Raw genomic sequence first — 24,694 nt, forward strand, 5'->3', positions numbered from 1 at the left:
AGGGTCCAGGAGGAGGTTGAAGGATCAGTGAGGGGCGCCTGAGCAGAATGGTGGATGTGTGAGGAGGCCCATGATGGGTTGAGCAGCAGCTGAGGAGGTTGATGGGTCCCTGAGGGGGGGAGCTCTGCTCCAGCTCTCAGAACTCAGATAATTTAAAATCCTAAATGACCATTTTAATATTCCTTTGATACAGGTGTTGCAGTGCTGGTTCCTTTGACACGACCCAGCTGGTGTGAGGTACAGCAGGTAACAATATTTAACTACTTCTGAGGTGAGAATATTACCCTGCCTTGGAGGGATGCTGAGCTAATTTTCCTACAGAAGGAAACATAAATTCTACCATCTAATGGGATGGGAACAGGTTTGAGGGCCCCATTGTTCAGTGGTTTCTGTAAGGCAAATTTGGGCTGTCTCTCTGTGAGAGCGTAGTTTAAAATGCTCTTTTAGAAAAATCACTTGGTTCTCAGATAACTGCTTATTTTTCTTTAAAATGTAGGCTTATTTGTTCTCTAGCTCAACAGACCTTTATCCTAATGCCTGATGAAATGGTTAACAATTCTCACATGAGGTTCCAGGTATAAAGACTGTGAAAGCCATTCAGGATTTTGTTCTAAAGATTGAACAGGCATCCTCTGAAAAATGTCAGCAGTTCTCTCCTATTAAGGTTATTAAGATTTGGACAATGCCAGAGTTCCTTTTACAACAAAAACCAGAATCTGACAACCATTTGTTGAGTATCTAAATGTCTCTGAGGAACCCATGAAATAATAAGAGGCATTCAGAAGGTTTAAAAAAGCAACTATGGCCCCACTTAGGCACCTCTAGAGAGAACCTGGGTGCTCTCAGGGCTGGGCAGTAAATGCCACGTTGGCAGCCTGGAAAGAACTGGTTTTCACAAATTTTATTTTAATAAATTCACAGTTTTTGTATTTTGAGGAAGGAATAAACTCACATTTTAAAGTAGTTTAATATTTAGTCCAAAACCTCAATTAAAGGTGCTTTGCAACCCAACACTTCTCTTTCCTCACATATAAATTGCCTTTTAAATATGAGCTGCCTCATTAAATTCAGTTGGCTTCCCAGAGAGAAGGAGGGTAAATATTTTTCAGAGCCTGGTGCTAATGGAGTCATTTAATGATGAATAATAAATAAAAATTACAGGCCTTTATTTGAGAAGCTTAGGTAGAGCTGTCATAGTAAAATTCATAACTTCCATCGCCAAATCCAAACAATATAGAATTGTCTACTTCAGATGGCTTGAAATGCCTCTTATTGAAAACAGATGCTATTAGGTCAAAACATTTATGTTAAAAAATAACTTGTTATTCTCACTGTGAATGGTCTTAAGTGATTTGTTTGGATATTTACAAAATCTAAGTCAGCTTCCTTCAGTTTCAGATAAAGAATGGCTCATTCTCGTTCAGCACAGAACTTTGTTGCACTTTCAGATCTGCATCCAAACCTTGCTCGTCCTGTAAGTCTCAAAGCCTTTTGTTCCCAGATGAAATTGTATCTGACTGTCTTATATTACTGCAAAATTATGTAATTGATGTGTATTTAGGTACTGATAGCATTAGTGCAATTGTTGGGTAGAAAGGACCTTCCCTTCTTTGTGTGCAAAGCAGCAAAATGAAAATTGATGCTGTAGTTGTCCTCAGCCTGTGGGTACCACAGGCACAGATATTGACTGGACAATTCCATGTATCAGAGGCTCCTTTGTAGCCCTTGAAATGGATGCTGAATTAGTGAAGACATTATTGAGGACATGACAGAGTCAGCATTATGCAGCCACAATCATCTGGGACCTCAGCAGTCTCTCAGGCACGCTGGGAAGGGCAGGGTAAAAACCTCACAGTTCCATGGCAGGGCTGGTTCTGTTTCTTTGGGATGAAAATTGGGTTTGCATAGGATCACAGGTTGGTTTGGGGGTGGAAGGGAGCCTAAAGCCCATCCAGTGCCACCCCTGCCATGGCAGGGACACCTTCCACTGACCCAGGCTGCTCCAAGCCCAGCCTGGCTTGGGCACTGCCAGGGATCCAGGGGCAGCCCCAGCTGCTCTGGGCACCTGTGCCAGGGCCTGCCCACCCTCACAGGAAAGGATTTATCCCCAATATCCTAAGCCTACTCTCTGAAGCCATTGTCCCTTGTCCTGTCACTCCATCCCTCTCTCGTGTTTCTTGTCAGCTCCTTCAGCCTCTGGAAGGCCACAATAGGTGACCCTAAAGCTTCTCTTTTCCAGGATGAGCAATCCCAATTCTTTCAGCCTTTCCAGTCACTCTGGAGCCTCCTCTGGACTCACCCCAACAGCTCCACGTGCTCCCTGTGCTGGGACCCCAGGGCTGGAGGCAGCTCTGCAGGTGGGGTCTCACCTGAGTAGGGGCAGCATCCCCCCTCCCCTGCCCCAGAGAAGCTCTGTTGTTCCTGGAAAGAGTGAAAATAGGAGTTTTCCCATTCCCACCACTTTTTATTTGGGATGGCACAATTTATTTTCTCATTTACTTTAAACAAATGAAAGAGGAATCACAGAACAGGGATGATCTAAGAGAAGTTTTCTATCTCCTTAGAGCCATACTGATCCAAACTGGTGTTCAGCAATGCTAATCTAACCTGTCATTCACAGTTCCTCCCAAATAATGATCCACTAACCCAGTTAAAGTTTTTCTTTTACAAATAAAACTTATCTCGAGTATTGCAGTTAGGAACACACGGCAATGAAAGTATTTTATAAAATAATAATTTATGATAGAATGATCAGTGTGTGTTGTGTTAGGCTGCTAAAACAGCTGAACACACAGTTTGAAGTATCCAAATGGCATGGTTTATGAGTTTGCTGTTTATTTTAAAAAGTGAAAGAGATTCAAGTGTAAACACTTGCAGTGCTCAGGAGTTGGTTGAGCAGCCTCAAGCAGTGCTCTGCCAAAACAGGCACCATGGGGGGGTGTTCCCCTCCTCTTTTGGGAAAATGAGTGCTTGGGCAGTTGCACAATGAGCTGATCAAGGAAATGATCTCTGGAAGTTTTTCTCCCTTTCTCAGTCCAAAATAGTTTCCAGCCAGGTCAATTCCTTCTGCCAGTTCCCCATGCAAGCTCGGGGTTGGAGACACAGAGGTGAACACATTTACAGCAGGGCCGGGGCAGATTTCTTTGTGAAACTGGATATTTACACCAGAAATTAGGCACAATCAGCCTAATTTCTGCAGGCACTCATCCTAAATGTCAGTTCTTTTGACATTTGGTGGTGAGATACAGGGAATGTTGCGCTATAATTTGATAGGTTTGTTTTTTTTTTTTAAATTAATAAACAAAACCCAAAATAGAAAAACAAAATCCTAATCAGAATCACCGCATGCAGTGGATATAAAGCGTTCATTCTGGAAGGGGGATATTACAGTGCTGAACACAAGTGGCCTCTTCCTGAGCGTGTCCCTCCGGGCAGGATAAGGCAGTTCCCGTGCTCCCTCTAGTGATCCCAAGGAAACCGGAGAGCTGATTTTTGAGCACGTGTCGATATGGTTGCAGTGAAGTCAGGCAGGTCCCGCTGCTTTGGGAACAGGTACCAAATGAATCCTGGCTGGTTTATTGAACTGCAGCCCTGCCCTTCCCAGCTGGCTCTGGAATTCTGCTGGAATGGGACACTCAGGGCTGCCAGAAGGGCTCGTGTGAAGGAGCTGGGGCTGCCCCTGCATCCCTGGCAGTGTCCCCGGACAGGGCTTGGAGCCCCCTGGGACAGTGGGAGGTGTCCCTGCCATGGCAGGGGTGGCACTGGATGGGCTTTAAGGTTCCTCCAACCCAAACCATTCCAGGATTCTGTGATGTGGAATTGAGGCAGGATGCTTCATGTTTTGAAGGGTCCTGGCAGTATTGCACTCTGTCTGTTCTTCCAGCCCTCATCCCACTCTGACTTTCCTTGCTGACCTTTTAAATCCCAAACGAGCACCTCAAAGCCCTTCTCTGACACCAAGGACCACCTGAAAAACAACAAGAACCCACTACACAGCTGTTATGTTATATTATAGATAGACAGATAATATATCTATATCTACATGTGTGTGTTTGCTCCCAGTAGTTGTGTTTGACAATTGAGAACAGGACGTTTTTACATAATAGACACAGCTTTAGCAAAGCAGAATAAGATTGATTTTGGTCTGAATCAACAGAAAAGCTCCTTGCCTCAGCTCCCTTGGAGTCAGTTGAAAGATAGCAAGAGAAAGCACCTGTAGAAATTTAGGCTGCTTGGCTGAGGCCAGGACAAGCTCCTGTAGGTGCACACGTGTGGCTCGTGGTGCTGAGAGCCAGGAAAACCTTGGACACTTTAGAGTAAAATAAATCCTGTCCAGACTTTTCATGGAGCATTTGAGGATATCTGAGACCTGTGCAGAGAGCATGAAACAGCATTGCTGCCTACCTGAGGAGAGATTGCTGTAGAACAGCCAGAATTGTGAAGGGTTGGGGTGAACTTTTGTCCTCTCATTTTCTTCACAAACAGAAACAGATGCATTTATTTTAATATTTTTATTAGTCACAATTTTTTCCTGAAGTAAACCTGTGTGTTTATGTTTTACTCTTTAGCTCATACGGTACTGTAGGGTAAATAGATTAAAATGATTACCAGCCAGAAATATGTTTATTATCATCAGCAGAGTATAATTCCATGAAATCTAATTCATCATCTACATCTGGGTTTAATACTTGTACTCTATAATCTTTTTATTTTTCAGAATGTAATCGGGGTGGTTATTGGGAAAACAGATGTCAGAAGCTTTCCAGACCGAAAAAGTACAGTCCCTTTAAACTCTTTTTACTTCATTTTCTTCAATTGTGTAATTTGGCAGAGATGACTGAAATCAAGGTTTAAATGATAAACAGATTTCTCAGTGTAAAATGGATAGAATAAAAATGCACCCAAAAAAATGGTGTCTGTTTGAGAACCAAGATGAAAGAGCAGCATTGGTTTGGCTAAGCCATATCAATTAGAAATTGGAAAATCTCTGTCATGGGAGTGTTTCATGCTCTGAAGATGGAACCAATATGAACCCACTCTTCCATAAATACTGCTGGAATGGGGCTGGTGCCTTCATGTTTGTTCTCTCTTAAAACAGAAATGTTGAGGATATGTCTTATGGAGCGACACAAGTATTTCTGGCCTGAGTAGCAACAGCTTCATCTGGGACAAAATGGGAATTGTATGTTGTTAATAATGTTAATTGGAAATTGAAACAACAAATTTACAGTCAGGGTTGGTGCAGACACTGTCAGGAAGCACCTCCAGCCCTGGAGAGCCATTCCAGCTGCAGGAGAAGGGCTCAGTTATTCTGCAGCCACTGGCTCCTGCTGAGCTGCTGGAGGGGTGACGTTTTGGGGGAAGGTCATTGTCACCCAAAACCGGGGCCAGCCTAGTGCAGAGTCCACAGAGGGGTGGCGGTGTGTGTGCTCCATGGGCCCGCACTCAAGGCACTCTGGGGGATCACCTGAGTTTTCCTGGAGAATTTGGTGATCTATTGCATCATGCTGTGATCCTGGAAAGCTTTATTAGTTACCTGTATGAGACAGGGCAGGGATGCAGACACCAACATCCTGAATTTTCCATAGCATTGCAAACACTTTGCTTTATTGAATCGCCCCCCTGGCAGTGTCCCTGCAGCCTGGGCCGTCAGCCAGCCCAGCTCGCACAGACCTGGGGCTGTGTGTACAAACAGCCCCGGCTGTCACCTCCCACAGCTCCCGCACCTCTCCCTGTTTGAGCTGAGGTTGACACCCGCGGGGTGCACAGCTACGGCCACAGCAGGAATGGAGCCCATTCCCAACCACCACCGTGCTCCTGCACCACCTGCTGGCCTCCAGCGGGAGAAAATTCCTGCTAAAATCCAGAAAACCCCCAAAATAGTAGTTTTTATACACAAATTCTAGTTAGGAATCAAGCTGTGCTGAGGAATTGCTGCAGCCCTGTTTATTTTTGCAGACATTGGCACTGAGAGATACACCTTCAGTTTTACCATTCGTGATTCCCCAACTTGCTTCATTAATGTCCAGTCCTGGGGCAGAGGAGAGTACATCAGATCCCTCTCAGAAAGCTTCAGGGTTGGTGACTGTGGTGAGTTTGTTTATTTTATTTTATTTTATTTTATTTTATTTTATTTTATTTTATTTTATTTTATTTTATTTTATTTTATTTTAATTTTTTCCCACCACGTTTCTGTTTGCATGGCAATCAGGGTTGTGCTGGTGGCTTTGCTGTGTTTTGCTCTGAGGACTCACAAACAGCCTAATTGGAAACAAATTGTTCAGTTCTGTTCAAGAGAAAGAGGAAAGGAACAAGATTCCAAGGATTTCAACTGAAGCCCAGTAAATATGTCAACAAAAGAAACCCACTGAGTGCAGCAGCTCAGAGCTGGCCTGCAGTTAATCAATGTCAAAGCTCACATTATACTGAGGTCTTAAACATGATGAAAAATAAGCTGTAAAGCAGTTTGCTGTTTGTCTTCCCTCAGTTATAGATATGACTATGATTGCTGATAAAACCACAACAAAAATCCTGTATTTATTTACAGGATGCACTTTTATCTTTTTAAGTTCATTGAAAGATTTTGCTGCCTGTGGTTGTTTGGGTAAAACTTGTGAACTTACAGAGTGTACACACAAAAATGTCTATAATTGTACCTATAATCAATTTCTAATATTACTTATCAATGTTTTATTTTAGTTACAATTGAAAATCCATTAATTCAGTCAAAGGAAGCAGAAAGAGAAGAAAAATTCAACCCTGTAACTCCTAGGTAAATTTAAAGCATGGAGTGGTGGTTCTTTCTAGAAAGATCAAAGTTAAGACTTGCTTTAATTTCCAGCCACATGAAATTGGTAGAAAATTTTGGTGTTTTCTTCTTGTGTGGCTGTACCTTCCTCCTGTGCTCAACAGTGTCTTGTCAAATCTCAAGGGAGGATATATTTAATAACCAGAAGGTCATAAAGCAATAATGTTCTTTGCTAAACAGAGTAAATTTCATTCTTTGAGTAAAATCTACAAGAATTTTTTGTACCTTTAGGAAAAACTAAAATGGAATAAAGTTGGTTTTCCACATGAACGAACATTTTACGCTGTTGATACCTCAGTGAGTGCAGTGCTGATCCATGGGATCTGTTCTGTTCTAGTGGCTACAAATTACTGCTCAGTGAAAATCACTCTGTGGTTAAAACCTCGTCCTGCTACGACACAGACACCAGGCTCCTGGCCCTGCTGCACCTGCCTGTCAAGGACCCTCAGGATTATTATTCCCTGGGGGACATCGTGGCAAATGGACAAAGCCTCCATGGGAGAGTCCTCAACGTGCTGGCAGCCGTGATGGCAGTGAGTGAGGAGCATTTCTGTGCTCTACCACGAGTAACTTCATTGTAAATCTGTGGCAATGTGGATTTTGGGCTGTGATGGCAGTGAGTGAGGAGCATTTCTGTGCTCTACCACGAATAATTCCATTGTAAATCTGTGTAAATGTGGATTTTGGGCTGTGATGGCAGTGAGTGAGGAGCATTTCTCTGCTCTGCCACGAGTAACTTCATTGTAAATCTGTGGCAATGTGGATTTTGGGCTGTGATGGCAGTGAGTGAGGAGCATTTCTGTGCTCTGCCACGAGTAACTTCATTGTAAATCTGTGAAATGTGGATTTTGAGCCTCACAGTGGCCAGGACTCCATTTATTCAGCTTGGCAGCTGAGTGACAATAACCACACTCACCCTTTGATGAGACTTTTATCAACAAAATGAAGGGAAAATGAAGTGATCTCATTTTTAATAGTCTAGAGTCTTCTTCCCTTTTCTAGGTTATGAGTTTTGTTCCCCTAAACACTCAATAGAGGACAAGTGACTTCTTCTCTTTCTTTATCAAGGTTGGGGAGCCAAAGTATTTCATGACTTCAGACAAAAGGAAAGGCCAGAGGTGTGAAGTAAAGCTGTTTGATGAAACAGAGAGGTCTTTCCCAATAGTATGGTAAGATGTTCTTTAATTCACTAAATGTTCTTTAATTCACTAAAAATATAATGCAAACATGGGTAAATAAATTAGCTATAACACACACTAATTAGCTATAAACCCGTCTTTTAATTTAAATATATTGTTATTTAGCAGGCAACTGAGATGAGGCAACAATGTACACTGAAAAGAGACTTAAAGAAGAGATTCATTAGAGTGGTCTTATATATCTTGTGTAGTTCTATGGCTTGCTGACAGCCTGCTGGCTCATGGACAGCAAAATGAAGCTCAGTTCCAAATAATTCCTTTTTTTTAATGTGGACATTTGAGCTAATTCAGGAAATGACTTTTACAACCAGCTGCAAAGGCTGTTGTGTCTCTTCCACAAGCAGGAGGGCAGGAAAATGAAGAGCATGATCCATTTTTAAAGCCAAGCAGTATTGCAAGTGGAGTGGAAATAGGTTGAAATAGTTTTAAAATACTTAAAATAATGCAGAAACATTTTGATGTGACTTTGGCTGTAGTTTCAAACTTTGTCCTGTTTACAAACACAGCTCCCCACAGCCCATCCCTGAACAGTGCCTTGTTCACAGAGGAACCTTTGCATTTTGCCCAGAGTTTGTTCAATAAACTCGTGGCTTTTCCAAGTGCAGGGGCATGTGGGGGTGTGGGTGTCCCCTTGCCCTGGGATTGCTGCTTGGTGGTTAAAAAGTGACTTCAGGGACCTTTGTTCCCTCAGGGGAAGCAGGCAGGCAGCCCTGCACTGTGGGCTGGGAGCTGTGTTACCACCAGGGGTGTTTAACACAATTCATAGCCACAAATCCAAGAGGAGCAGCAGCTCTGGGGTGAATCCTTCCAGCCCAGGGTTAATTTGGAAATGACCTCCTCCAGCAGCTCTCTCAGTGCTGGCACTTGGGCACTGTCAGGGGATTCCAGAGCCCAGCAGTGAAGAAGTGCCTGGGCAATATCAGATGAAAAGGAAATATCTTAAATCTTTTCCCAAGGATTAAGGAGAAAACGCACCAGAACAAATCCGTGCTTTGGCTGTGCTCTTGCCAGCCAAATTTAGGAGGAGCTGAATGAGATTTTATCGAGAGACCATGAAATTACCATTTTTGAGGGTTGTTTGTGACCTCACTCCAGTCTCATCATCCCCAGGCACAAAGATCCCAGTGTTGGAAGTGCTGAACATCTGGCCTGGGGATCTGAGCAATCAGCCTGGCCCTGCACACACAGCTCCTTGAACTGGGATTTGCTTTAGCTAGAAATGACTTGGATAAAAGCTGAAACATAGCATTTTCCCTGCTGTATTGTGCATTTAGACACATCTTAATTTTATCCTGTTGGAGATAAAGCAGGAATTTGATGGCACATGGAATTTCAGTGCCACGTGTGTCACAAAGGAGTCGTGTCCTCTTTGGCCAATTTTATTACAACTACATTATTGAGTAATTTAGTACCAAACACTTGGAGTGCTGTTTCAAAAATGTTTTGATACATCCACTTTTGTTTAATTTAGCTGGGATAATGAATCCATCCAGCTGGCACAGAGTTGGATCCCCCAAGAAACAGGTAAACCAGTCTGCTTTATGGTTTTATTGAAGTTCTTTATGTGACATTTACTCTCCAGTAACATGGGGGTGTTTTTCTGCACAGTTATATTTGCATCAGATGTGAGAATCAATTTTGACAAATTTAGGAACTGCATGACTGCAACGGTGATATCCAAAACTATCATTACAACTAACCCAGGTAAGATCTGCTCAAGTATTTCTTTGTTTTTAGTAATTATTCTAGGCTAGAATGCATTAATTAATCTATTGGAACTGTGATTTCTTCTGCCTGCTTCTCACAAAGCTCCCTGCTTTTTGTCTGCTCTGTGATGACCAGTTCCTTTGGCTTCTACTTATAATTTTTATTTTTATTTTTATTTTTGTTAGCAACCTTCATATGTTTATTCCATGCAGGATTAACAGTTAAAATAAAAAAGAGAAAAGCAAATCTTGGCTAATTCCAATGTGTTTGTGCTACCAGAACAAAAACTTGTAAAATACAAAAATGCTGTGACTTTTACATGCAACATATCCTGGTAACTTTTAAAAATGCATTTTCAGAAACGGCAGAAGCAAATGTTCTCTTCAGCTTCATCAGAGAGAGTGCCCAGGCAGGAGCTCTGCCCAGCCCCGTGAAGGAGCTGCCAAATGAAACCATCAACTGTAAGCATTTGATTTTATTTACCTGCACAGTCATTTCATAGTGCAGCTGAAAGAGCTCCTGCTCTGTGTGTTCACAGAAACAAAGCTCAGGTCCAGCCTGGCTGAGTAGGTAAAGTCTGGGTTGTTTCTTGGGGCTGTCCCTTATTTTACCTTTACCTATCTTCAGCTGCAGCCAGTCTGCTGTGTTCTTTCTGTCTGCAACCAGTTTGGAGAAGTGAGGGGGAGAGCTTTTGTCAAAAACTCCTTTTGGAGGATACAAAGATTAAATAATAGATATATTCCTGATCTGAGTATCTTTTGTTTTACTTTTTTTTCTTTTTTTTGGAGGGGGGCTTTACTGCTGCTTTAAATCTCCTTTTGATTGCCTGAAGATCCACTTTTGCCATTGCTCTTTGAATAATTTCTGGCTCAGACACACTTAACTTGCCTTTTAAACTTGTAGTGGAGGCTGTAGTGGATGTGTACACAGTGGAACAGCTGAAAGAAAAAGCTCTCCAGAGTGATGGGAAGCTGGAGCCTGTCCATGGAATTATTTATGGCTACATTTCCACCCTGGACATCGACGAGAGCGTGTCCAGAGTCCTGCGCAACAGATGGTGAGCGACTGCCTGCCTGGAGTGTGTGCTAAAACTGCTTGTCCCTCCTCCCCAGAGCCACATGACATGGAGCAATGCTTTAGTCCCATCCCAGAGAAGAAATCAAACTCCTCTGGAGCATGCCATGTGGGTTTCTGGTGTGGGGTTTTGTTGAGGGCTCTTTGTGTCCTAGAGTGAAAAAGAAAGAGGTCACTTTGTCTCAGACAGTCTCTTGGGAAATCTCAGTCTAGAGAAATGTTTCAGGAAGAACAAATTGCACATGTGCATGAATTCTCTCCTTGTGTCTCAGCTCAGTGTGCAGGTTCATCGTGAATGAGGTGTCAAACACCTGCACCTTCTGCACTGACGTCTCTCCAGAGGCCAAGTCCACCTTTGCCAGCTTTGACATCCTGGTGGATGTGACAGACCACACAGGCACCCTGCGCTCCTGCTACCTGGCTGACTGTGTGGCTGAGGACACCCTGGGCTGCACAGTAAGGGGGATTGGGCTCAGCTGGGGAGCCTGAGGAGAATTACAAACATCTGAAATGTTCTGTGTGCGTGTGTGCAAGAGTTACAAAAATGGATGGACGGACACACAGAGCTTGGCAGAAGCTGGAAGTCAGCAGATGCCAACAGGAATTGTGTTCAGTGTAAGACTGAACCCAATTCAGAACACTGCTTTTCTGAGAATGTGGCTGGAAATCCCTAACTCTGATTTTCAAACATCCTGCAGTTTATCTGGTTAATGTGACTGTCCTGGTACACATCTCATACCTAGCACTACATTAAAATAGAAAAATACAGCTTAGAAATGTATAAAAATATGTAAGATGTTCTTTTCATCATCATTCTGTTGTGGAGATGTTTTAACCACCTGCTGAACTGCTCTGTGGTGTCCTGTTAACAGGTCCCTGAATTCCTCATGCTGGAAGAAGACCAGAAGACTGCACTGAAATGGCAACTCCTCTTGGAACGAAGCAAGATTTACTTCAAAGTTAGTATTTAATGTTTAATTCAAAACAGTAGCTGGTTTTCACATTTAAACTTGTCCTTTTGGGAAAAACTCTTCTTACTCTCCCATCTCCCCTTTCTCTGTCCCTATTTCCAGGACAAAATGAAAGTGTTTGACTTCAGCAGTGACAGGCAGATGGCATAACTGTGTACTCACACAGGAAATAATGTAAATAAATCTGTCAAACATGCTGTCAAACATCTGAAAATAATCTCTGTCAAGGTGCTGTGATAACAAAGATCCTTAATTATTTTTCCAGGTTACTTCATCACCCAATTGGAGAACTGGATTAAAAGTGAATCTTCTTTCCTGCAAACTGGCAGATCCCATAGAGGCCAGTCAGAGCTTGTTGGGAAGAGACTGGAATTATTTATAAATGCTAGGAAAGGCTTCCTTCACTCTGTTGTTAGAGATGGAATTCTGCTGTTGTTGGGTTTTGCCAAGTCTGTTCTGATGGTAAAGAAGTGCACGTTACAAGCCTCTAAGTGGGCCTGAGTTCATAATTTTGGGTGATTATACTTTAAAAAGTGTACTTGGGCCTCAGCTTAAATGTTACTTCTACCAAATTCAACCCCTTTCAAGGGGGCTGGAAATTTCCTCACTCAGCTGAGATCTTTGAAAAAATCAGAAATGACAAATAGGTTTAAAGAGATCTGTTGAACTTGTGTGGTTTTAACTGCTTTGCTGCTTTTGTGTTAAAGAAATAAAGAGCCCCCTTGAAACACTCTCTGGGTTTGTGCTGCACCTTGCTGAGGCCAAACATGGAGCTGTGGGCAACAGCAGGGCTGAGTCTCTTTGGGCAGACTAGGTCTAATTAGAGCAGAGTAATCAATTAGCAGTGACCTCTGGCAAGCAAAAAAATCAAGCTGAGGCTGTAAGCAGGACTCTGTTCACCAAAGCTGGAATTAAAGAACCCAGGTATGTATATTGTGCCTTCCTCCATGTATTTTTTCCCCTATTTTTAATATATTTCTAGCTTCCATAGTTCATAAACAGTCCATAGCTTCCCCTCCTGCTGGTGTATTTGTCACATCCTCACTCCTGAGCACGCTGGGACTCAGCCTGTTTCCAACAGAGGGAGATCCCCCAGCCCTGCTCTGCCAAAGGGTTTTAGGCCAGGACATCCCAGGGAACTCTGATCCCTCCCTACCCCTTAAAGCAACGTGGCACAGAGAAAACCCCCCGAAACAGGAAATACTGACAAGCAATCCCAGGCTGCAGCCCTGACTCGTGGGTGGCAATAAAGACCCCAGAAATGCTGCCAGCATTGGGTCATGGCATCCCTCTTGTAGGAGTAATGATTTAACATTTCCCAGCCATAACAATTCCCATTCTGAAGGGAATGTTTCCAATAACTTAATCCCAACTCTGTCAATACCCAGGGCTGGAGACCAAACTGCAAACAATGCCCTGCTGCTGTTGCCAGAGATGGGAAATGCAAACAGTACAGACACTTTAATTCCATCCTTCCTCTTCCAGAACTGTTCACCCTAATGGCTATTTTAATTCTGTAGAAATTCTAAAGGAATTCTTCAATTTCTTCTGCCAGTGTGGTGTGCAGCACCCTGGACTGTGCTGCTCTCACAGAGCTGCTTCCCTTTGGGAGACAGGATTTTTCTCTGTAGAACTCCCCACTTTTAAAACCAAAGCATTTCCTAGCAGTTATTAAGATCTGGCTCTGATAAATGAAAGTGTTTAACTTTGCTGGTTTGCATTTATGTAAAAACAAAAGCATCCATCTGTTTTTATTAGAAGTGAGCCAGTTCAGTGCAACCTTTGAAAATCTAGGTTTTGATGTTTGCATGGGGAGGATTTTTTAAATTATATTTTACAACTTGCTGTTGAATTGAAAGAGAACTCGCTGTCATGCAAACCGGTGGGGAGTGCTGGAACAGCTGGAGTTGGGAACTGGGGAAAGTTACCCAGCGTGGCTTTCAGCAGCTGGAAACCTTTAAAACTCCAACTACCGCACCGCACTGGGTAACAGCAACTGCTGCAGTTACAGTTTTACTAAAAAATACATTGAAAACACTCAAAAGAAAAGTTTGGTGGTGATCTTTATTCATATGCTTCTTTATTCTTGATCTTTTTACATTATTTCACTTTTAGAACATTTTTAAATCTCAGTTTAGGAAAAAAACAATCTGCCAAACATCTGGCACACTTCCTGCTGCCTTCGCCCCCTGGAGTGGGAGGAAAAGCCATCCTTCTTTAATTTGTATGTTTGAAAAAAGCAGAGAGGAATCACAAACCTAATCCAAAAAATCAAACATCTTTCTCTTGTAGAGGAAACTCTTTGCAAAGCTGCAACTCTTGATTTAGGGCTGAACATCTTCACATAAACCTTTGATTTTCCACAGCATGGCTGAGCATTAGCTCCTACATCATCGTTTGAATTGTTTTGATCAGTAATTTTTATTTTAAGGCAATACTCAAAGCATCAGCAGAAGAGAAGCACATGCAGAACAACAGCCGGGCCCATTCCCCTCTCCAATGTCTCCGTCTCCAGTTCCCAGGTACGGTTTTGGAATTAAACTTTGGAATCTGGAGCTTCTGGGCTCCACCTGCTCCAGGCTGGGCCGCACTCCAGGTGTGTTGAAGCCTCCATGGAAACGGGGCTGTGGCAGTCAAACACCTTTTGGGCTCCGGGGTTCCGTGCCCTGTACCACCTTGAACCTCATGGACACCACGTCCCTGATCCCCGCCTCGATCTCATCGTTGGCCTCCACCGACCCCACTCCTTTGGGAGACCCCGTGAGAATCAAGTCCCCTTCTTCCAAGGTGAATATGTGGCTGATGTAGCTGATCAGGTAAGGGATGGAGAAGATCATGGACGAGGTGTCCCCCTCCTGCCTCAGCTTCCCGTTCACCTTCAGCCAGATCTGCAGCTTGTGCGGGTCTGGGATCTTCTCCTTGGGCACGAACTCACTGACGGGGCAGGAGGAGCCGAACCCTTTGGCCAAGGTCCAGGGCAGCCCCTTCTTCTTGCACTGCTCCTGGGTGTCGCGGGCGGTCATGTCCAGGCACAGGGCATAGCCCGCCACGTGCTCCATGGCCGCGTCCTGCGGCACGGCCTGCGCCCTGCGGCCGATGAGCACCCCCAGCTCCACCTCGTGGTGCAGGTTCCGGCAGTAGTAGGGCCGCACGATCGGGGACCCTTCCCGCACGTAGGCCGAGGAGGGCTTGAGGAAGAAGAGCGGCTCGGCGGGCAGGGCGCTGCCCATCTCCTTGGCGTGCTCCGCGTAGTTGCGCCCCACGCACACGATGTTCCTGCCCCACTCCCAGAAGCGGGACAGCGGCTTGGAGCCGGCCATGGCCGCCCTTGCCGCGTCCTTGCCGGTCCCCGCACGGCGCCGCCGCTCCTCCCGCTCCTCCTCCGCGGGCCGAGCGGGCGGGCCGGGGGCCGGGCCCGGGGCTGGCCGGGCGCAGCGCCGCCCCCCGCACGCCGGGCCGGGCCGGGCCGGGCCGTGCCGGCGCTGCCGCCGCCTCCTGGGGCGGACAGCCAAGGTAACCGGGCCGGGCGGGGTGCACGATGCTCCGCGGGGGCTGGCGGGGGCTCGGCACCGCCCTGGCAGCCGGGGCCGTCCTCGGGGCCGTTCTCCGAGCCGGTACGTGCGGCGGTTCCTCTCGGGCCGTGCCTCGCGGCCCCGGGCGTGCCCGGCCCTGGGGCTGACTCACGGCCCGAGCAGGCCGGGAGCTCTGAGCTGCAGCCGGGGCCGGGCCGTGCTGAGCCCATCGCGGAGGCCCTGCGGAGCCTCGGGCCGCCGGTCAGTGCTCAGGGAGGAGGAGGAGGAGGAGGAGGATGGGGGGCCGGGCTGCGTTCGGCGGGTGACAGCTTGTACCGGTGATGGAACCGACCCCAAACCGTCCGAGCTTGCGCTTGCATTTCGGGCCTAAATCCTCAAAGGCTGTCCTGGGCTCTCTGGGAAGTCTGCGCAGGTGGTTTTGCATCGTTGGGGTTTTGAGACGTGGCTATGATGAGCGAGATTGGCCGGGGTTCTGTGGCAGGGACGCTGCCGGGAGCTGCCGTGTGGCAGTGCCAGACCGAGCAGCCCCGAGGTCCCGGGATCGTAGGGTGGGCTCTGCACCTTCCCCTGCCGGGACTGGGAGCTGCCCTGGCTTCGGACACATTTCCTGGAGCCACAAACTCGCTGGGTATCCCAAAAATCCCCATAGAGTGTAAAGAGTGAGCGTGGTTCTTGTGAGGCAGCACAGCAGCTGGGCGTGCAGTCATTTCTGAGTGACAGCCCCGCTTGGAACGGGAATTTTCCACTCTTTTATGTAATAGAGTAACCCCAAACGTTCTGGAGGAAGTGCACGAAGCAGCCGGGCTCTGAGGGAACCTGCCTGCTGACATTAACTCCTCCAGCTGTGCCTGTGACCCATTCCACAAGCCCAGGTGGGTGATTCTAAGCCTGCTGTCCCACTGCTGTCCCACTGCTGTCCCACCCCTCTGCTCCAGACAACGCTGAGCGAGAATGAAGTCACTGGGCATTTTTTAAATTAATGAGTTCTGGGGCAGAGCTGTGCGTGTGACAGGATCTGAGCATGGCCAGGGAGCTCCTCTGGGCTGGACAGGTCTGAGCAGGGCGTGAGGAGCTCCCTGCTCTGCTCCTGAGCTGCACATGGCAACTCACAACATATGAGTTTCATTCTTGGTGGATGCTTTCTCATTCCTTTGTTGAAATTAAATGTTTGGAAACATTTCCTTATGTGGTGCAGCTTGTTTGTTTGTTTGGTAAGAATTGCAAATTACACATGCAAAGAGACTGTGGGATCCAGGCCAAGGTTAGGGATGGTTCATCAGAAAGAAGCATTTGAAGTATGTGAATATTTCCTTTGAGTTGAAGCTAAGGTTGGGTTGTTTCCTTTTGTTTGGTTGTATTTTTTTCTCCTAGTTGGTGTCTGGCCTGCAAACAAACACCCAGTATAGATAACTCTTGTGGCTGACAGCATCCAAAAGTTCTCCCTGTTGGTGAGCAGTTGTTTTTTGGGCATTGTTTTTCCCCATCAAAGAACAGTAAAGGCTTTTTTTGTGTTCTTTTTTTGAAAGGAGTCTTCTCCAGAGGAGCACTGCAGGTAGGGATACTTCTCCCAATCCTGTAAATAGCCAGTGCATGCCTGTTGTTTTGTGCCTTGGGTTTGTTGGTTTTTTTTAAATTTCACTGGTTCCCCTTCCCTCATGAGCAGGGATGGTGGAGGTGGAAGGGGAAGAAGCTCTGGGCAGGATGGTTGTGCCAGAGGGCTCTGACAGCTCCCTGTGCCCAGGCTGGGCTGGCAGCAGGAGCAGATCTGCAGGACTGTGGGGCTCCTGCAGAGCTGCTCTTATCGGGGGTGGGCAGGCTGGGGACAGTGGGACAGGGTGAGCACCAGCACGGGGACCCCTCCCGGTGGCACGGAGGGAGGCGGCCAAGCAGGAAAGTCAGGAGCCTTTGGGAGAGTCAGTGGTGCAGAATGAAATGGGTCTGAGCCAGCACAGGCACCTCTGGGTTGTGCAAACACCTCGTGGGTGCTCAGCCAGCAGTTCCTGACCTGCAGGGCCTGGCACCTCTTTCCCTGCAAGTGTTTGAGCTCAGCTCTGAACTGCAGGGCCCCAGCAATGCCAGACCTTGCTGCCTTTGCTTCCCTTCCTTCAGTTTGTGTGGTAACACCTCTTAGGGTTGGTCATTTCTTTAAGAGTCAAGCAGTGGAGCCCAGGTTATTTGCATCTGGGATTTGCTTCTTGGATCTGATTAAACATTGAACCAAAAGCAAACATGGAGGCTCTGGTGTTGCATCAGGGCAGGCATGAGCAAGAGCCCTGTGTTACCTGGCCGGGTAGGGAGCCTTCCTCCCTTGGAGAGCCTGTTTGCTCTCCATGTGCACTGCAGGGTGACATTTCCCCCAGAAATACAAACTGGACGTTTCTGTTGGAGCAGTGTATTTCTGTATTTCTCCTTTCTTTCGCCCTCCTTCCTTCTTGTTTTTTGGCTCTGACATGTCCTTTGTGCCTTTTTTGCAAAGTCACTGTCCCAGGCTGACCTTTGACCAGCTCCATTCTGCTCTCCTGGCCCTTGAAATCTCCTCTCTGATGCAAGTGCAGAGTTGTCCCTGCATGGAAAGCAAAGTGTCCTGTCCTTCTCAGGGCAGCTCTGGAGCACCCAGAGCCCTGAGGGGCACCAGGTTTTGTCCTGTGGTGGCCTCTCCCCTCCTGTCAGAAGGAGGCAGATCAGGCTGTGCTGTGAGCTGGGGCACCTGCCATGCCCTGTCCCTGCTGTCCCCCTCCCAGGGCTGAGCTCTGGCTGTTTTTGGGTGCCCAGGTCCAGCACAGCTGCGAGCTCAATTCCTGCACACCGAGCACGAGCTGAGGGAGCCCAAGGCAGTGAGCCAGGCCGACATGAAGGTGGAAATCCTGCCAGCCCTCACTGACAACTACATGTACCTCCTCATCGACCAGGACACCAGGGAGGCTGCCATCGTCGACCCTGTGCAGCCCCAGAAGGTAACACCCCCCTGGCTCTGGGATGGCCTTCCAGGATGGCCTTCCAGGAGGGAGTGAGCCCCACGCTGCCTCAGGTGTGGGGGAAAGGCTGGAAGGACAGCCTGGGGTCACCCCAGGGACTGCTGTGTCCCCCACTCACCCCAGGGATTGCTGTGTCATCCCAGGGATTGCTGTGTCCCTCATTTCAGGGATTGCTGTGTCCCTCACTCACCCCAGGGATTGCTGTGTCCCTCATTTCAGGGATTGCTGTGTCCCTCCCTCACCCCAGGCATTACTGACCTGGTTTGGGATTTTGGCCTTAATTTGATGTAGGGCAGAAAAGGGAAAGGGGATGTGGGGCTGGGTTAGGGCTCATTTGCTGTCCTCTCCCTCCAGCCTGGGTGGGATGAGCTCCTGCAGGGCTGCTGTGGCTCTCCCTCCTCGTGCCCAGGTGCCACCAGGGGTGCTGCCAGCTCGTTCCACGGTGTGACTCTCCTCCTGTGTCCCTCCTGCAGGTTTTGGATGCAGTCAAAAAGCATGGAGTGAAGCTGACCACTGTCCTGACCACCCACCACCACTGGTAACCACCATGTCCTGGTCCCTCACACACACACACAGAGCCAGGGGTTGCTGCTCTCCTGGCTCCAGGTGATCTCTGAGACAGAAGGATCAGAACTCATCCTTTGGCCTTGCTCTGAGCAGAGGCTTTGTGCAGAGCTGTGTGTCAGTGCCTTTCACCTTTAAAATGCTGATTTTTGCAGGCAGCCGGTGCAGTGCAGGGTGTGGGAGGGAGCACAGGGGTGCTGAGGTGCCAGGACAGGCCCGTGAGGCGTCCTGCAGTCAGCATTGTGGGAGGATCACAGAGTGCAGATCAGCTCTGCTAGGGGTGGAACATGAATGTTTTGCTGTAGTCATCTGTCTGTGGGTCAGAGTGGAGCCACCCCTGTGGCTGGAGAGTGAAACAAGCAGCCCTGAGCTGGACAAACCAGCAGCACAGCAGTGCTGGGCTCTGGGGTAGCTCTGTGCCTGCTCCCTGGTGTTTTGTGGGGTGCTGGACTGCACATTTTCCACTCACCCCATTCCCTCCCTGCCCCAGATACTGCAGAGGTTACTGGCAGCCCCTAAGGCTGCTGTTTCCCAACTGGGGATGGACTTGTCAGGGATTGATTCCCCCTCTGACTGCCCCAATTACTGCAGAAATGATCTCCACTCCTGCTGTCGTGGCCTGTCCTTGGCTGGGAGGAGTGATGGATCCTGGGAGAGGCTGGATCAGAAATGATCACCTGGAGCTTACCACTGCACTCCCAGTGAGCATAAACCTGTGCTCATCCCTCCCTAAAGCCCTTTTTCCCCTTGCAGGGACCATGCTGGAGGCAATGAGAAGCTGGTGAAGATGGAGCCAGGGCTGTGCGTGTACGGGGGGGACAGCAGGGTGGGGGCCCTGACCCACAGAGTGTCCCACCTGACAGCTCTCAAGGTAAAGGGAGGCCCTGCAGGGCTCTGGGCGTCCCCTCCTTGTGGCACAGCTCTGTTCCCACCTGGGCTGGGCAGCTCTGGTGCCTTTCAGCACATGGGGGATGGTTGAAATGCAGCTTTCACCATTGTCCAGCCCTGGGAACTGCGACCCCTCTGCCTTGTGTGAGGACAGCACTGGGGCACCTGGGACATGCTGGGTGTCCCTGTGCAGCTGGGGGACAGGGCAGGGACAGTGTGACAGGGACAGTGTGACAGGATAAGGGCAGGGACAGTGTGACAGGGGCAGCATGACAGGGCATGGAGAACAACAGGACAGGGACAGCGTGACAGGGCAGGGGAGGGACAGTGTGACAGCAGGGGCTGTGTGACAGGGGCTGTGTGACAGGGACAGTATGACAGGGCAAGGAGAACAACAGGACAAGGACAGGGCAGGGAGTGTGACAGGGCAGGGACAGTGTGACAGGGGCAGCATGACAGCGCAGGGGAGGGACAGTGTGACAGGGGCAGCATGACAGGGCAGGGCAGGGGCTGTGTGACAGGGCAGGGACAGTCTGACAGGGGCTGTGTGACAGGGCAGGGATTGTGCTCTGCCAGGAGCACGGCGAGATCCAGGAGAACAGATCCAGCTGTTCCTGTGGGATGCCAGCTGGAAGATGGGCTGAGCACAGCAGTGCCAGCCTGGCTGTCCCCTGTTGGCAGGGAGCTGGCAGGTGACAGCACTGCTGGGGCAGGTGACAGCACTGCTGGGACAGGTGCAGCAGGCATGAAGGGCACTGCTGGCCTCGGGTGCACCCCAGGAGGGGCAGCAGCACAGGAGGGAGCACAGGAAGGTGGGCACATGAGGCCATGTTGAATCCTTGCCTTCTCCTCATCCGCTTCTCCCCTTCAGCTCCATTTCTGTTTGGGGCTTTTTTCACGCTCCATCAGCTTTGTTTAGGATTCTCTGTTGGCTCCTGCTGCCAACCAAGCTTTGAGTGCATGGACATGAAAGGATCTGGCAGTTCCCTTTGTCAGGACACCTGCTTGGAGGAAGCAGCTCCCTGCCAGCCCTCCCTCCCTCCCTGGGCTCTCCCAGGAGCAGAGCTGCTGCTTCCTGGCCAGACTGGGGCAGATTTAGGACCATTAGAGCACTGAGAGTAGCAATTCTTTTCTAATCATGCCATTGCAGCTTCAGCTTTAGTGTTCTGCCTTCTTCCCAGGTGGGATCTCTGAGTGTGAAATGCCTCAGTACGCCGTGTCACACCTCGGGACACATCTGTTATTATGTGACTAAGCCAAATAGCTCCGAGCCACCTGCAGTTTTTACAGGTGAGGAGTTGGGAGGTTCCCTTGCAAAAAACAGAAGCTCCCCCTCTGCCTGGGTGCCTCTGGCTCTGGATGTGCATCCCTCCCTTCCTGCCAGGGCAGCTGCTTGACTTCCACATCTTGCTCCCCTTTCCAAGCAGGAGCTGTAGGTGGAGCTGGGGAAGCCCCTCTGGATTTGTGAGCCAGGGCTGCACAGACCCTGCAGGCAGCATCAGGAGTGAGCCCTGCATGAATCCTACCATGAATCCTACCATGAATCCTACCATGAATCCTACATCCAGCGTTTTTTTTTTTTTTTCCTGGAGTAAAGAGCTGTTGGTTTCCTGCCTCAGGCCAAACTGGCTGATCCCAAGCCCTGTTGCTTTTCCATATATCTGTGCTCAGGTCTGACAGCAGAGAGAGGAGAGAGAGAGTAGGGGACTCAGAGAGGGCTGGTGCTCCACTGCTGGTGGCCAGGGCCTGGATCCTGCTTTGGGGAGAAGGATTCCCCTTCTCTGGGGCTGTGCTTCATCCCTGTGTTCTCCAGAGCTCACAGAAGCTCCTGCATGGAAGAGAAAGAGCCTTAAACAAGATTTTAGGGAGCACTGAGGAGAAAATAGAGGCGACTCATCTTTGTTCAGTTTCACAGCAAAGAACGAGTGTTCTTGTCCCCTGTAGGAGGGACAGCAGGGGACAGGGGCTGCCCACAGCTCAGAGGTGCTGGCAGGAGGTGCCTGCTGAGGCTTCCACGTTTGCCAGCAGTGTTGGTGTGGCTGTCCCCGTGCTCAGCTGCCGTGCTGGGGCAGCAGTGGCAGGGCTGAGCCCCCAGGCTGGTGTGGGCAGCCTGCTGTGGGCCTGATGCCATGTCACCCCTGCAGGTGACACCCTGTTCGTGGCTGGCTGTGGGAAGTTCTTCGAGGGCACCCCAGAAGAGATGTACAAGGCACTGATTGAGATTTTGGGCAGCCTGGACCCCCGAACGGTACAAACCTGTCCTTTTGTGTGAGTGAGGCAGCCCAAAGCAGCACCCAGAGCAGAGAAACACCCTGAGGGTGCTGCTGTGCACAGACACTCTGCTGTGTGCAAGGAATGGGTGCTTACAGGAGTTCTGTGGTGCTGCAGTGCCCTGGGGAGGACTGGCCTGCCCCAAATGTGTTTGTGCTTTGTGGGGAAGGAGCAGGGGCTGGGACATGGGGCTCTCATCTGTTCTGCTGGCAGCTTGTCCTGCCTGCTGAGTCCTGGCACGTGTGCCTGTCTCCATTTGGGGCTGTTGGGTGGAGTGTGCTGTTCCTGTGCTGTTGGCACCTGGCAGTCCCCCTGGGTGCCTTTGCAGTGCCCAGTGTCACTGTCCCTTCCTCTTCCCAGAGGGTTTACTGTGGCCACGAGTACACCATCAACAACCTCAAGTTTGCTCGGCACGTGGAACCCAGGAACCCCAACATCCAGGAGAAGCTGGCCTGGGCCAAGGTGAGCTGCTCCTCCTCCCTGCACACAGAGCCTTGCTCAGGAGCTGCAGGAGAGGAGACAATGCTGGGGAGAGCAGAGGGAGCATCCTGCAGCTCCTGGCTCTTGTGTTGTAGGGGAGCAGGGTTTGGCTGTGCCCACACTTTGCTCTCTGGGGGAGAAGTTCCCTGCCTGGAAGCTCCTGTTCTGTCCAGGACACTCCCTGCTCCCCAGAATCCCTGGTGGAGCAGCCCTGTGTCCCTCTTTGCAGGCCCAGTATGACAGTGGAGAGCCCACCATCCCCTCCACCATCGCTGAGGAGTTCACCTACAACCCCTTCATGAGAGTGAGGTAGGGAGCCCCTGCTTGGGGGGCTCTGGGAAGGGGGAACTGTCCCTGTCTGGGTGCCTCCAAGGCTCTCACTGGCTGTCCTGGCAGAAGGTTCCTGGTTTGGGGGTTGTGCTGAGCATCATTCCCTGGCTCAGGAGGCAGAACAGGCTTTGGTGTGTCCTGTTTCTTCATCCAGCAGGTGCTGCTGGGGCACAGAAATGCCATTTCCTCCTGAGCCTGCAAACCAGGCTGAGAGCTGTGCCAAAGCCCAGGGTTTGATGCTGAAGTTCAGCCTTGAGCCCTGAGCCTGCTCTTCCCTCCTGGCAGGGAGAAGTCAGTCCAGGAGCACGCTGGGGAGAGCGACCCTGTGCGGGTCATGGGGGCCATCAGGAAAGAGAAGGACAACTTCAGAGTGCCCAAGGACTGAGCCCTGCCTGCATCACTTTATTCATCACTTTAATGTCACTTCAAGTGTCATTTAGACCATTCAGATGTTTTAGAAGTCAAATCTTCTGTCGTGGTTGAGACAAGTTTTCTTTAGGTTTTTTTTTGTTTTGTTTTAATTAAGGAAAAAAAAAAGCACTTTGCCCTTGTTGAGATGTTCTACAGCATATTTATATTATGATGAAGAATATTTATCCTCCTCTTGCTCTCTCAAGCTGTCAGTGTCACCTGCAGAGATCATTGTGCAAATGTTGGTGTGAGACTCCAGGCTGGGCAGGATCAAGCCTGGAGGTTTAGGAAGAAGCTCCTGTCCTTGCTGTGGATGCAGAAGGTGGGACTGAGATGTCTTTGTGTGAAGCAGAGACCAAATTCAGGAGCTGAAGATTCCAATGTTTCCTCCATGCTGCTTCTTCAACATTCTGGGTGTCCTCCTGGCTCCACCAAAACCAGTTCCAGGGACAGACCTGCTGTGCCAGTGCTGCTTCAGGGAGTCACTTGTGAGCCCCACGGGCTGCCCTGGCTCTGGGGGTGGCTCTGAGGCCATCCAGCTGCTCTCTGGTCCCCAGGCATTGCTGTGCTTGCACCCTTTGAGTCCCCAGGCTGTTGCATGAAGCTGCTCCCTGCTGTCCCCTGTGTGTGACCTGTGCCAGGGCTTTGGCTGGTGCCTCAGAATGCAGGAGCAGCCACTCCTGGTGAGTGCCTGTCCCCCTGAGGGTGGTGACACCCTCGCAGCAGGCCTGGGAGTCACAGGCAGCTGAGCAGTTGTTACCTGTCCCCAGGTGAGCAGGGATGGGGGGTGGCACCAGGTCTCCATTTGCTTTAAAATGCTGAATTTTATGTGGTTCAGAGAGAAAAGTGTTGCCTAAAGCTGTGGTGTCTCCTGGAATGCTGTGACTGCCACACCTGAGTGTGACTGTCCTGAGGGCTGGGCAGAGGGGAAATAAATAACAGCTGGAAGCAGAGGTTGTTAACTCACAGATTCCTTAATTTCTTGGGTTTGGACTAGAGATTGAAGCCAACCAGCTGGGAGTGTCACTCTCCCTAATCCTGGGGTGAGTGGGTGACATTGTGGGGACCCCAGGGGCTTTGGTGGTAGCTGTATTTTTGTGGAAGGGGAACAGGGGAGGGTTCAGCTCTGGTTTTGCTCCTTGTGAGTGCCAGTCCTTCCTCACCAGGGGCATTTGGGCCCCTCAGGACAAGAGGGACATGGAGGGGCTGGAGCGTGGCCAGGGAAGGGAGCAGGGCTGGGGAAGGGGCTGCAGAATCCCTGAGGGAGCCGGGCAGGGGCTGCAGAATCCCTGAGGGAGCCGGGCAGGGGCTGCAGAGTCCCTGAGGGAGCCGGGCAGGGGCTGCAGAATCCCTGAGGGAGCTGGGCAGGGGCTCAGCCTGGAGCAAAGGAGGCTCAGGGGGCCCTTGTGGCTCTGCACAGCTCCTGCCAGGAGGGCACAGCCGGGGGGATTTGGGATCTTATCCCAGGGAACAGGGACAGGAG

The 24,694-nt window shown here is 49.3% G+C and overlaps 3 protein-coding genes across 5 annotated transcripts; 2 read left to right on the plus strand and 1 right to left on the minus strand.

The window, feature by feature from the left end:
- The first annotated feature begins 226 nt into the window (after nt 1–226).
- Nucleotides 227–12,492, plus strand: MEIOB (meiosis specific with OB-fold). Its single transcript, XM_036392817.2, has 14 exons — nt 227–246; nt 1,393–1,474; nt 4,718–4,775; nt 5,959–6,090; nt 6,700–6,772; nt 7,146–7,341; nt 7,877–7,977; nt 9,479–9,531; nt 9,616–9,711; nt 10,074–10,175; nt 10,618–10,771; nt 11,061–11,244; nt 11,661–11,747; nt 12,025–12,492. The coding sequence occupies exons 2-14, from the start codon at nt 1,406–1,408 to the stop codon at nt 12,139–12,141; spliced, it is 1,422 nt and encodes a 473-aa protein (XP_036248710.1). The 5' UTR covers nt 227–246; nt 1,393–1,405; the 3' UTR covers nt 12,142–12,492.
- A 1,317-nt stretch (nt 12,493–13,809) lies between these two features.
- On the minus strand, nt 13,810–15,140 carry FAHD1 (fumarylacetoacetate hydrolase domain containing 1). The gene has a single exon (XM_036392819.2). The coding sequence runs from the start codon at nt 15,077–15,079 to the stop codon at nt 14,393–14,395; it is 687 nt and encodes a 228-aa protein (XP_036248712.1). The 5' UTR covers nt 15,080–15,140; the 3' UTR covers nt 13,810–14,392.
- Nucleotides 15,141–15,195: 55 nt separating this feature from the next.
- HAGH (hydroxyacylglutathione hydrolase) lies at nt 15,196–24,173 on the plus strand. 3 transcript variants are annotated; one of them, XM_036392466.1, is made up of 10 exons: nt 15,196–15,272; nt 16,819–16,844; nt 18,065–18,246; nt 18,741–18,805; nt 19,585–19,702; nt 20,901–21,009; nt 21,864–21,967; nt 22,351–22,452; nt 22,700–22,779; nt 23,086–24,173. In XM_036392466.1, exons 3-10 carry the CDS (start codon nt 18,142–18,144, stop codon nt 23,183–23,185), a joined length of 783 nt encoding a protein of 260 aa, XP_036248359.1. In that variant the 5' UTR covers nt 15,196–15,272; nt 16,819–16,844; nt 18,065–18,141; the 3' UTR covers nt 23,186–24,173. The 3 variants fall into 3 exon arrangements, with proteins under 3 accessions (XP_036248359.1, XP_036248360.1, XP_036248358.1); XM_036392467.1 differs by lacking the exon at nt 16,819–16,844; XM_036392465.2 differs by lacking the exons at nt 15,196–15,272; nt 16,819–16,844 and adding an exon at nt 15,353–15,373.
- The last annotated feature ends 521 nt before the right edge of the window (nt 24,174–24,694 follow it).

The sequence above is a fragment of the Molothrus ater genome, chromosome 16 (assembly GCF_012460135.2).
Source record: "Molothrus ater isolate BHLD 08-10-18 breed brown headed cowbird chromosome 16, BPBGC_Mater_1.1, whole genome shotgun sequence".
Lineage (NCBI taxonomy): Eukaryota > Metazoa > Chordata > Aves > Passeriformes > Icteridae > Molothrus > Molothrus ater.

What these genes read in the sequence shown, in the direction of transcription:
- MEIOB (XM_036392817.2), top strand. Translation starts at nt 1,406, where the DNA reads ATGGCTCATTCTCGTTCAGCACAGAACTTTGTTGCACTTTCAGATCTG. An exon ending in GCCAAATGAAACCATCAACT is followed by an intron (nt 10,176 to 10,617) that starts GTAAGCATTTGA and finishes TTAAACTTGTAG; the next exon opens with TGGAGGCTGTAGTGGATGTG. An exon ending in AGAGTCCTGCGCAACAGATG is followed by an intron (nt 10,772 to 11,060) that starts GTGAGCGACTGC and finishes CTTGTGTCTCAG; the next exon opens with CTCAGTGTGCAGGTTCATCG.
- FAHD1 (XM_036392819.2), bottom strand. Translation starts at nt 15,079, where the DNA reads ATGGCCGGCTCCAAGCCGCTGTCCCGCTTCTGGGAGTGGGGCAGGAAC.
- HAGH (XM_036392466.1), top strand. Translation starts at nt 18,142, where the DNA reads ATGAAGGTGGAAATCCTGCCAGCCCTCACTGACAACTACATGTACCTC. An exon ending in GCCACCTGCAGTTTTTACAG is followed by an intron (nt 21,010 to 21,863) that starts GTGAGGAGTTGG and finishes TCACCCCTGCAG; the next exon opens with GTGACACCCTGTTCGTGGCT. An exon ending in GCAGCCTGGACCCCCGAACG is followed by an intron (nt 21,968 to 22,350) that starts GTACAAACCTGT and finishes TCCTCTTCCCAG; the next exon opens with AGGGTTTACTGTGGCCACGA.